At 47.6% G+C, this 12,409-nt stretch overlaps 3 protein-coding genes across 3 annotated transcripts; 1 reads left to right on the top strand and 2 right to left on the bottom strand.

Moving 5' to 3' along the window:
• Positions 1 to 405: 405 nt before the first annotated feature.
• F5Y00DRAFT_267433 (P-loop containing nucleoside triphosphate hydrolase protein) lies at positions 406 to 5,415 on the top strand (the record flags this gene model as incomplete). Its single annotated transcript, XM_048012069.1, has 5 exons — positions 406 to 1,267; positions 1,322 to 2,101; positions 2,152 to 3,818; positions 3,879 to 4,488; positions 4,560 to 5,415. The coding sequence occupies 5 exons, from the start codon at positions 406 to 408 to the stop codon at positions 5,384 to 5,386; spliced, it is 4,746 nt and encodes a 1,581-aa protein (XP_047870127.1). The 3' UTR covers positions 5,387 to 5,415.
• A 116-nt stretch (positions 5,416 to 5,531) lies between these two features.
• Positions 5,532 to 9,083, bottom strand: F5Y00DRAFT_222527 (TRP-domain-containing protein). Its single transcript, XM_048005733.1, has 5 exons — positions 7,814 to 9,083; positions 7,294 to 7,707; positions 6,959 to 7,213; positions 6,089 to 6,863; positions 5,532 to 6,033 (listed from the first exon to the last, which is right to left on the bottom strand). Exons 1-5 carry the CDS (start codon positions 8,553 to 8,555, stop codon positions 6,000 to 6,002), a joined length of 2,220 nt encoding a protein of 739 aa, XP_047870126.1. The 5' UTR covers positions 8,556 to 9,083; the 3' UTR covers positions 5,532 to 5,999.
• Positions 9,084 to 11,358: 2,275 nt separating this feature from the next.
• On the bottom strand, positions 11,359 to 12,156 carry F5Y00DRAFT_267431 (uncharacterized protein; the record flags this gene model as incomplete). Its single annotated transcript, XM_048012068.1, has 2 exons — positions 11,785 to 12,156; positions 11,359 to 11,728 (listed from the first exon to the last, which is right to left on the bottom strand). The coding sequence occupies exons 1-2, from the start codon at positions 12,090 to 12,092 to the stop codon at positions 11,359 to 11,361; spliced, it is 678 nt and encodes a 225-aa protein (XP_047870125.1). The 5' UTR covers positions 12,093 to 12,156.
• Positions 12,157 to 12,409: the final 253 nt, after the last annotated feature.

Raw genomic sequence — 12,409 nt, 5'->3', positions numbered from 1 at the left:
TCGCTGCGTATCGGAATGTGTCGAATAATAGGGATAATTTGCTTCTCGAATGCGTAAAAGAATATCATATTTTTGGCAGGGAATCCAACGAGGCTCATTTTACTATTCGGTATGTAACACCAGAGGTAGCATGCAATCTTTGATCTGTAACTACAAATGCTGCCGCAGAAATGCCGTGTAATAATAAACACTCAAATGGTATACTGCCGTAGGGGCTTGGCCAATGCCAATCTTAATTCGGAGCTGAGCCGTATCATGTGTATTATATGATTTATATCCGCCCCCGATTTGAACACTCAATGATACATAGTTGACAACTCGGTCGGTTGTTCTATAGCGTCAACCTACTCAATGACGCGTATGGGATAAAATCTATTACTAGCTCTCGTCGTCGTCTCTATAAAGATGAATTTACAATCGCTGGGGCGCCAGACGTGGGCGTTGACGAGGAAGAACCTCCTCATCGCCGTTCTTCGAAAGTGGCGCTCGACTTTCTTCCGATCTCTCCTCTTCCCGATAGTTGTTCTGGTCCTCTTGCTCGAAGTTCAGAACTTCTCCAAGGATACCAACAGATATGGAATCGCCGACCCTCGTTCCGTCAGCAGCCTTGCCGATAGCATGGCGAGTAATTCGAAATCGCTTGTCTTGGTTCAAGAGCCTGGCCTTGGGTCCGACTTTCAGCCTGTTCTTGAGAAGATTACAGACCCCCTAGATTCGAATCGACTTATTCATCTGGATGGCTCTAGCAAGATCGACGCCACCTGTCCGGTGGATTATCATGGAAACTCGCCATGCCATGCGGTAGTAATCTTCAAGGACTCGCCTCTCAGCGGACATGTCAACGCAACATGGAACTATACTATCAGAACAGACCCCAGCCTCCACTACTGGTCTTTCAACGTCTTCGACACGAACAGCGCCGTCGACAAGGTCTATCTACCCCTGCAACTAGCTATCGAGAATGCGATGCTCAACTTAACCGAGAGCCCGGACTTCATGCCTTATACGTCTGAAACACAAGAGGAAGTGGATGAGCAGTCAAGGAGGGGTTTTATCATCCTGGCATTATACCTTTTGTCTTTTGTCTACTACATCACCTTTATCCCGGTTGGCCACCACGTTGCGGGTATGATAGCGTCCGAGAGGGAATCTGGAATGTCGGACCTAATCGACGCAATGGGCGGAGGAGGTGCTTGGCCGAGGGTTCTGAGCTATGTCTTCACATTTGATATTCTATACCTTCCTCTATGGATTATCATGGGAGCCTGTAAGTGACCTGCTATTAGCTTTAGCTTCTAATGTCGCCTCTAACGTTGATTAGTATACTGGGCTCTCCTTGACCCCGGCCAAAACGCGGCTATTACGATATTCTGGCAGATATTCACAGGATGGGCAATCACAAGTGCATCTGTGTTTGGGGCCGCATTCTTCAAGCGATTTGCTTTTGCTAGTCTTTGGGTTTCGTTGATCCCTTGGTTACTAGCTATCTGCGCTGCCTTCGCGGAAAACCTAGCAGAACCTGCTCCTCTTGGCCAGGTCGTTGCGCTGTCGTTCTTCTTTCCTAGCATGAACTACATCTACTTCTTCAATTTTATAGCTAAGGCCGAAATTGTTGGAATCCGCCTCAACATGCAGCAACCAATACCAGACTCGAGCTTAGATATGGGACTAGTCAGCGGTCAGGGGCACGGCGTCAATTGGGTTAGTCTCGCCGGCCCTTATTTCCTCTGGATTATCTTGGTTGTCCAAATCATTGGTTACGCGTTGTTAGCCATTCTGGTTGAGACGTTTCTTCACGGGAACAATCACCGTCGTCGAACGTTTCACGACACTCCGGAAGCAGCCAATTCCCATGTCGCCATCGAGACTATCGACTTGGAGAAACAGTATCGGCCATCGTGGTTCAAGAAATTCTTCTGTTGTGCCCGCACTCCGAAAACGAAAGCCGTCGATGGGTTGAACCTCGTCAGTCAGAAACGCCAGATCCTTTGCCTGTTGGGTCCTAATGGCTCTGGGAAAACATCAACTTTAGACATGCTAGCTGGATTCCAAGTGCCTACAGGGGGCCAAGTGAACATCAATGCTTCGCCATCGCAATTGGGTAAGTTACATCATTGCATTGGAACTAGGGTCCTTTACTAATTTATACAGGTATTTGTCCGCAGCGTAATGTGTTGTGGGACAACCTGACTGTCTATGAGCATCTAGTCATCTGGAATTCTCTCAAAGGCAATACCGAGGATCCAGCGGCCCTCGAAAAACTGATCGAAAAATGTGACCTTGCGCTCAAGAAGAACAGCTTCGCGAGGAACTTGAGCGGCGGCATGAAGAGAAAACTCCAATTAGCTTGTATGCTGGTCGGCGGATCCTCTGTTTGTCTAATGGACGAAGTTACTTCCGGTCTTGACCCCCTATCTCGTCGCGCCATTTGGAACGTGGTTCTTAGCGAGAGATCCCAGAGAACTATGGTCCTTACTACACATTTCCTTGACGAATGTGAAGTACTATCGGACCACATAGTAATCATTACACTGGGGAAACTTAAGTGCCAAGGAACACCCACTGAGCTGAAGAACCAATATGGCGGAGGCTATCGCGTCCATATTCCAAGGACCGAAGATATATCGAGCATACCATACCCAGTGACACAACAACATGATAGGTACATTTGCAGGACGCCAGACTCGACGTCCGCTGCGGGACTTCTAGCCTTCTTAAAGAACTCAAGTGATTCAGAGTTGTATATCACCGGACCCACCATTGAGGATGTGTTCCTAAAGGTCTCCGAGGAGCCTCATACACTCATCGGTGAGACACCAGAGGAGATTTCCATCGCAGACTCTCAGCCAAGCAGGGTGAAAAGCCCACATGTCGAACCACCTCTATGGATTACATACTCGCAGCAATTCCGGGCTCTCTTCCTAAAGAGGATCCAGGTCCTGCGCTCAAACTGGTGGGCCTACCTCTTCACCCTCGCCATTCCTATCATCGCAACTTATGCCATCGGGACTTTCCTCAAGGACTACGAGATTCCCGACTGCAATCGCCTAATTTCGTTCTCGCCATACGATAGCCGTATGAGTTACACATCTACATACGCATTAGCACTCGGGCCTCCATCCGCAAACAGTACGGTCGAGGACATAATTAATTCCACGAGCAGGTACCGCTACAGCGGCTACGGCGGCGGGCCCTACCTTGTAGATAGCCGGGACGATCTCGAGGACTTCGTTCGTACCAACACCGCGAATATCTCGTACGGCGGCGCGGCATGGATGGGTAATAACACCAAGCCGCTTGTCGCCTACTCCGCGACGTCTGGATCTTCGGGCGCTTCCGGCCTTTTGAATCTCGTTAACCAAGTCCGCAGTGGGGAGCGCGTAGCAGGCTACCTGTCTACCCTTCGCTCCTATCACCAGGCCGAAGGGGGGCAGAGCATGTTCTACGTTACTATTTTCTGCCTCCTTCAGGCGCTCTACCCGGCTTTCTTCTCCCTGTACCCGACATACGAGCGCAGATCTCAAGTACGGGCGCTTCAATATTCAAACGGTGTCCGGCCGTTCCCTTTGCTATTTTCGTATTGGATGTTCGATTTCGTATTCGTCCTGGTGATCACCGCAGTCTGTACCGCCTTAATCGCTCCTATCGCACCATGGTTCGGTATAGGCTACATCTGGTTCATACAAGCGCTTTACGGGCTTGCGGCTATCCTTTTCGCGTACTTGATTTCTCTCATGTCCCGCTCGCAGCCAGCGGCGTTTGCTTACTCTATCTTGTTCATGGCTATCATGTACGCCATCTCGATCATTGCACTATTGGTAAGATGCCCCTTCTCGAGCCTAACGTCAAGGCTGGATCTACGCTAACCCTAGATCAAGGTGATTCAAATGACGGACGGTGCCAATCAGATGGCCAACGACGGAACCGCCTACGGACTCGGTCTTATCTTCCCTATACAGAACCTTATGCGAGGCATGGCTGTGAGTTTGAACATGTATATTGTCCGTTGCCGAGGCCAGGACATGGTTACAGACCCGGGCTCATTCTACGCTTTTGGAGGGCCTATCATGCTGCTTATCATCCAAATAATTGGCCTCTTCAGCTTGCTCTTATGGCTTGAAGGCGGTAGCTTCGCGTGTATCTCGAAGCCTAAGCCCCTGCCACCAGTCATCGACGATACAGAGAAAAGCGGCTCCTCGTCAGGAAGGCCGGATGTTGACGCTGAGACCGCTCGTGTGGCTGCATCGGAGATGGATCTCCTTCGCGCGCTTCACGTATCAAAGAAGTTTGGACCTAATGTTGCGGTTGACGATGTGTCACTTGGCCTCCAAGAAGGCGAGATTCTCGCTCTACTAGGTCCCAACGGCGCCGGAAAGACTACTATGATTAACATGATCCGCGGTGACCTAACACCAAGTAGTGGTCGGATCTATCTTGAGGGCGTCGACGTGCTCAGAAACAAGCGACTAGCTCAAAAGCACCTTGGTGGTAAGTTACCCCTATTCCATCCCCCCTGTCTTTTTTTACTGGTACTAGTACTAATGATATGAATATCACAGTCTGTCCTCAATTCGACGCTCTAGATCTCCTCACAGTCCGCGAACACCTCACATTCTACGCGCGATGCAAAGGCGTCGAAGACATAAAGGGCGCCGTATCCTACGTGATGGCCCGCGTCGGCATCACAATACACGCAAGCAAGATGGCGGCCAAGCTCTCAGGCGGTAACAAGCGTAAACTAAGTCTTGCCATCGCGTTACTCGGTGACCCACCAGTACTTCTCCTCGACGAGCCCAGCTCGGCCATGGACGCAGCGTCGAAGCGCGTACTATGGCGTACGTTAGCCGCCGTGGCGCCCGGTCGCTCCGTCTTATTAACAACACACTCGATGGAAGAGGCCGATGCGCTTGCCACACGTGCGGCAATCGTGGCGCGCCGTGTCCTGGCCGTTGGTACAACGGAGGCGCTACGTAAGACGCATAGTAATGAGTATCACATACACTTGATCCTGCGCAGCGCCCCGCTATCAACAGCAGAGGAGATGCGTGGCGTAGAGGAATGGGTGCGCCGCACGTTTAAAAACGCACTGCGCTTCGAAGGCGAGAGCCTTGGTGGCCAGGTTAGGTTCGTGGTCCCGGCCGATAGCAGGGTTCCCGAATCGACAAGCGCTTCGCCTACCGACGATGCGATTACAAAGGGGCGGCATGCAACGCGCAGCTTCACAAGATACCTAATCGAGACCTTGGAGGCGCGCAAGGAGGAGCTAGGTATCGACTGTTATTCTATCTCCGCTGCGACGATGGAGTCGGTGTTTATGAAGGTGGTTAAGGAGAGCGATGCTGCTGAGGATGAAGGACGGCAGCAAAAGCGCTGGTGGCGGTGGTGAGAATCAGGGGCCAGCTGCTAATTAGCGACCGCTTAAAGGTTCAAGGAGCGGGATACGGGGTTTAATAAAGGGGTATTCCGAATTAGAAAGCCGGCTGGGATTTAAATAGGGGTAGATATTGGGTTAGGGTAACAGAAGCGATTAATAAAAGATAAAGGTAATATATTGTTCCTTCAATAATAAGTGTGCGATCGAGAAACCTTATAATGGTCCCTAAAGTAACATAGAAACGAAAACTTTTAATAACATAGTCCACGTTATAGGTAAAATGCTCAGAGCTACACAGCCAAGCATTAATTCAGTAAAGGGTAGTCTGGACAAAATATACATCACGAATCAAAAATTGTGCAATACAATACCAGCTATGAGCATTATTCCTTACCCAAACGCCACGTATGCTAGAAATTCTTTCCATCGCGCCCTGCTCCTCCAAAAACGCATATCCGCTAAACGTATGCAACATGCTTTCGATATCCTTTGATTTCCTTCGCCTCGCTCAAGGTGATTTAGTCCGTGTCTGAGTATAGAAGTACATGCGTATAAACCTAATAGGTGTCATGTAAAATGCTAATGGCTTCTTGGTTTATTGTTACTAATGCTTGGACGAGCCTCCTCAGTGGTCGTAGCCAGCTCCACGCTGCCACGGACTAGTTTACAATTGTAAGTTAATGATTCAAAGTAGCAGTTATAACAGTTTCTTACCTTGGGCTAGCAGGTGGCTTGAAACCAGCCGGGCTGGAACTATTCTGCGAACGCGATATTGAAGACACCGATCCGTTATACGGACTGGCAGTTCTGTTGATCGGGTCGATAGGCGAGTTAGGCGAGTGAGGCGCGGCGATATGCGAAGGAGCGTGGTGGGAATTATTAGCTGTCGAATTAGCTATCGGGCTTTGCCCCCGAAATAATGAATCGCGAGGGTTGGAGTCTCCGTCGTCATCCAGGTCAAGACCAGATGAATATCCAGGCTTCTCGCCTCGGGCGGTCACAGCTAGAGCATCGAGCTCAGTCGAAGTAGCGAGTTGACTCTGGGACTTCATAAAAGAAGTACGATCGTCAGACATAAATTTGTAGCGGCTGTCTGGGTTGCTCTTGAAGATGACAATGCCAGTAGTGATGATTAGCATGAGCAGGAGAATCAGCGTGCAAACCGCGTTCAGGATCCAGAGCACAACACCAACGACACCGGTAACAAGTCCGGGCTGGTCAAACACATCAGTGAAGATGAGGAGGAAGACGGCGTTTATGAAGTTAACAACCGCAATAGCAATGTTGAAGGAATTGGTCTTCTTATCCATCCAAGGTCGCAATACCGCAGATGCAATGAGAGCAGCAGCCTCAATGAGGAGGAATGCGATAGCCTGAACAATGCCAGAGTTCTGCGCAAACGCAATAAATATAGACTTCACAACGGTGTATCCGAGGACAGGAATGATGAAGTAGTAGGCGGAGGCGCGGAATTGAATGTAAAGGAAACCTATAGCACATCCAGTTAGTAGTGAAGGTAGGATATATTTATCTTATATAACGACAACCGCATTTATAGAAATCTAGAAGAAGAGAATGACTCACCCCACTTATTAAGTGTCTGAGGATCCGAAAACAAAATATAAGCCGGGTTCCTGTGAAGCGCGACTGAACGATGCGCAATTCGGACGACCTTATAAGCTGCCCAAGCTAGTACGGCATTGACAAGGAGGAGGAAGAATACGGCTATAACCATCAAGGCAGGAGAGTCATTCTGAGTAAATTCCCAGAGGCAAAGGATTGTTACTGGTGGATGTCCGATGAGAGCCATTCGGAAGAGGATGCCTTTGAGTACGGTCCCTATGAGCATACGGCAATTAGTATTAATACGTTGTTCGCATAGGAAGCTATACCGCAGTATAAACTTGAGGAATACTCACGCCAACCATTGCGGAACTCTAGAAAAGTGTCGTTCTTTATCCACTTCTGCTTCGCGGCAAGTTCGCATATTCCTTTGAAAGCAACCACGCACAGGGTAGTTGCCACCATGACAAGGTAGAAAAATACAATTGCTGTCAAGAATAGATTCGTGGTTTCAATGTCTGCTTTAAAAGCCACACGTTGGATGCCGTACACGATGTAACTCCCATATGAGGTCATGACATTTGCTCGCTTCATGAGCTTGGAACCGTGCTCCACCATGCTACGAGGAATCATTGCTGTCCCGCGGTCGAAGAGATCAATTGCGCGCTTTTGTACCTCTACGGATACAGTTGAATAGTAATCAGCCTGCGTGATCAATGTAGAGACTGTACCTCCTGTTGAGCGCTGATACCAGGTGAATATGCGTTGCACTAAGATTAAATGTTAACAGATACTTCTTGGATAATTGAAACTTCTGCATAAGAGCAAAACTACGTTCGCCGGTATTATATAGAGAATGATGATGAGTTGACGTACTGAAAGCGACATCGATAATACCCATACTCCACTGGAAATCTTGAGTCCACGCCTGCACAACAGGAGGCAGAGGAATTCCCACGAGGCCAATCATAGCCTGTGACTGAAAGTATCCCATCAACGATAAGGCATTTGCAGCGACGTGCGAAGCAGCGTTGGTATGTCCTAACCCGGAGAGGAATCCAGACGACGCAAGAGCCAAACCAGCCACTATAGCCGAGGCCCATTTAACCCCGATTAAATTGACCGTTTGTCCATTCGAAACCAGTGCCTCGACGCAAGCAACACTTTGACCAGCTTGAGCACCATCAGTTGCGTTGATTAAAATCCTAACCTTAGCATCGAGATCAGGAAAGTCGTAAGCGATAGACGGGATGTTAGATGCAGCGCCTGGGACATCAATATCAAAGGGATCGGACGTTTTTCCTGCACTCATAGGACAAAATCCGGCTAAACCAAGATCGCAAGGCTTAATTGTGGTGCGCATAAACGAGTAGCCATATATTGTAATTTCAACATCGAATACAACCTTGGCTTCGATAGTAGAGATGGCCGAGATATTCACAGAAGCCTTGTTGGTAGCCGGGTTGTAAATAACGCTAAACAAACTAGCCGTGAATCCAGAGTTTTCCTGGCAGATATTAAGAGAGGTAGATTGGAGAAGTCGCGCTGCCATCACGGGGAGGATGATCGATGCGAATGAGATGACCGCCAAAAGCGGTGATCCTATAGAAAACCTCATCGTCCTGGCTATTAAATAGTCGAATTCATGAATCCAAGTAAGCTGTCATTGGTTTTCTTCGTCCAAAATCTGATAATTCGATCAAGTCTAGCTAATGCGACCACGGAAACAGAAAATGCAAATCGTGCAATCAACGCCTAAATTCGATGCGCTTCGGTTCGGTCGGATGGTAGTCAACAGGTCGGATCGCACGACGTCACGGTAAGGGTTAGTAGAAAAGCGAGTGAAATGCACCACCAAAATACGGGGCGACGGGGCGGCGGAAGGCGGAGGTGGAGGTGGAGAGGCGGTTGAGGAAAAAGCAGAAAGAAGCCGAAGAAAGAATCAATCACCTAAAACGAGTGAACGGTGATGGAAAACGTGGTGTGGAAGAAATCGCTGGTAAGCAATAAGCAACTAGCCGGGGGGTGGTTTCCCTCGATAAGGTCTACATAGGAAGAGGGTAGGTAGCAGTTGAAATGCAATGTGTGGTTTCCCTACTGCCTACTGCCTACCGCCTAACAACCTTGTGGCGTGTCAGCGTGTAACGGCACCGTCGGTTCGTACCTAGATCCAATGTCCCTTGAAGAGGCAGTGCAGACTGGTCGCCAACAAAGGTGGGTCACACAGCCCCGCGACCTTGTCAGGTACAAATAAGAGCTGCCCATTTGAATACGAGACCTACCTGTTCCAGCTGTTCGTACTTCGTACAAATCCGTAAACACCATCAAGCGTATGTACATGCATCTACCTTAGGTAGGTAGTTAAGGTTAGGTATCTGACAAACTTATATAAGAGATAATCGGTCAAGACTAAATAAATATCGACAAGTTGTTTTGACAGGCTAGGCCAAACACATATTACTATTTAGACATTATTTAATATGTTCTTCCAACCGTTGTACAATGCTTAAGAGGTAGTCTACGATTTTCGCTTATGAATTGATGTGCATATTGACATAACGCTCTATCCCTGGCTACCGTGGTGGGGGTAGTAAGCAGTACGTACCTGGAGTAATTTCGACAGCGATCCTCCTACGCATCAGCCAATTGTTTCGAAATCAGCAACTATTTACGAATGAAAGCAGTTACTTTTAAAGACTTTAACTATACTTAACCAGATACCTCTATAACAGGTACCTAATATAAGCCGGTACATGTAGGTATGTTTTAAATTAAAGTCTTGTTGATATAAGTCGAAAAGAAGTTACTCCGTCCCAAGAGACGCAGGAACAAAAGTTAAATTTATGGGTCAGGTTAGGTAAGTTCTAAAATACGGGGCCGTATCCCCAGTTTCCGCCATTGGCAGATTGGATTGACAAGAACTGTGGAGTTCCCCCGATGAAGAGAGATTTAAAACAACCCTTTGTTATTCCGTATAAGTCCGAACACTATCTCAACCTCCGTCAACCTCTTTACACAGCCTACTAACAGTAGAAACAGACTAAAATCTCTCGAACTATAATGGTAACCCGTCACATTACTTTGGTGGATCCCTAATATGATCAGGATATGTAGAATGTGCCGTCTTCATACCCAAAGCCTGGAATTTTAAGCTCAGAACAGACTTGTAAAATATTAGACCGATCTGCAGATTATTCCAGGCAGGGATCTTTTTCCAAGTTTCAGCAAAAAGAAGTTACTAATAATTCGAACCGAAATCTCTTAAGAGTGGACATGATTTAGTTGTGAGGCTGTGATTAAGAAATGAGAACTTGCCTACCTAGGTAATTATATTGAAACACGAAGAGCCGCAAACCTAACTTGAACTAAACCACTGATATAGCTGGTAGTTATTATCTAAATGTCTTGATGATCCAAGGATATACGTAACGTTAGGTGTATGCAACAACACGAATATCCTTCAAATAACGGATTGGCGGTCCGAAGTTAGTAACCTCCAGTTAAGAGTTAATTCATTGCAGTCAGCTAATATTTCTTAATTTTGGAGGGGTTCATTGTAAGGTTCTATGCCGTCTTTATCTTTAGATAACTCCCCCTGTAATGAATATCTTCAACTACTCAAGTACCTATTACTCACCCATGAAAAGGGGTGGCAGCCCCTTAAAGAACGATTACCAAACCGGAATAAATGAAAAGAGGGCCATTCGTATTGTGGAGAGTTCCTAGAAGATTATTGTGCCTTTCCCTTCGATTTACTTTAGAGAGACTGTAAGTCTAACAGGCAGACCAATACATCAACAGCCAACAACTAGCCCCAGCGCTTAGGCATTGCCTAAGACTCCCTCGGCGGATTAAGAAAGATATGGACGAAAAAGTAAGAAAGGCGTACATTCACATGGCAAGCCCATTCGACTATCCTTTCGTGTGTTGATATTACCTAGTTAGTAATATTAACTAGAGGTTACCCTCCGGGCAACACAAAAGCCTAAGGTTTACACCGCACCATGTTTCTATGCTATTTTTATTATTATTACATATTAGCGACCTACCCCCATTAAACTGGAGGGTACCCCTACGATAGCCTGGATTTACTGCTATTACACGGCTGGACACTACTTTCAGTACCTTCGAGACCTGAGTAATAAAGAAGTCTTAAACATGCATATGCAGACCTGTTCATCTTTTACTGTTTTCTATAAGGCAAGAAAATCATCTGTAAGGTAGCAAGGCATGTGTCCCAGATAGGAAATTTTTACTCGCATTCAACACAACATCCTAAGGTAAACCTTAGGCATACTGGCCAACTAAAAGCTAATAAAAAATCACCGCTAACTCATATAGTGTGGAGATGGCCTTCATCGGCACCTCGTTAGCCCCTAAAGCACTAAGGCATACTAGAGCGTAATATCCAGCAATGTTACTTACTGGGCTCTTTCCTTCCCACGTCGCTTGTCTTCTTTACGCTCCTTTTCTTGCTCCCTACGGCGCTGATTTGGGTTTTCGGAAATGATCACCCGATTCCGAAATTCCTCACGCATCCGTCTCTCGTTCAAGACAACATTGGGGCCCGTGTCATAGAGGCTCGCGGGATTAGAAGGGTTATACGAGCGGCTAGATTGTCTGCTCGCTCCGTCGCTTTTGTTGTAGTGGCTCGCGACGTCGCTTGGGGCCATCGTGTTCGGGTCTGTAGGCCACGCGGCTGTGGTACTGGGTCCTGCGACAAACCCAGAGGTGGCACTCGAGGGAGATGCATACTGCTGCTGCCCCGTAGGAGGAGCCGAATCCGGAAAGCTACCGATTTATTAGTTCCCAGTACTTAGTAAGTAGGGTTTTGCTTTTCCCTTTACCTTGGTGTTTGCATCCAACCCGTTACTCGATCGTGAAGGTCACGTCTCTCAGGGGATACTTCGTCTGCAGGTCGCAGGAGGCTTGCGTTGTATGCCGCTTGGCTGCTGCCGTATGGACCAGGGTCTCGAGTGTGCCGTGGGGCTGAGCAGGCTTGGGTATCTCCACAAGAGCACCGGGCTCTATTTTCTGCTAGAGTTCTTTCCATGTATCTGGGATCGTACGGATCGACTTGTCTGCCTACTGATCGGCCCTCCCTATCTTGACGGTTATCCCGCTCTTTGGATTTACCTTTGCTACTGTCCCCCATTGTGATCAGAAGTATGATATAGGGTTAATAAACCGTGGGTGTAGATGTCTGGCGTATTGGCTACGATAGTGTTGCGTGAGATGAGAGATACAGGTCGAAGGGGATAAAGTTGGGAAGTTGGCACCTGTTTATATATATTCTAAAGGCAACACAACCTAATAGCTGGTCTCATATATGATGTTTCAACTTCATTGAATCATTAGTGATTAAGCGTGCGTAATATATATCAGAGGTTCTGACTAGACACCTACATGACAGATGAGATATCACGACATCCTCGCGCATCATAGTTTCACAGTTGCGTACCTATGCAACGA

Source organism: Daldinia vernicosa, assembly GCF_022497035.1.
Source record: "Daldinia vernicosa strain CBS 139.73 unplaced genomic scaffold F5Y00scaffold_1, whole genome shotgun sequence".
In the NCBI taxonomy this organism is placed as follows: Eukaryota; Fungi; Ascomycota; class Sordariomycetes; order Xylariales; family Hypoxylaceae; genus Daldinia; species Daldinia vernicosa.
The sequence above is the reverse complement of the archived record's forward strand: the minus strand, read 5'-3'. Positions and strand labels throughout refer to the sequence as shown.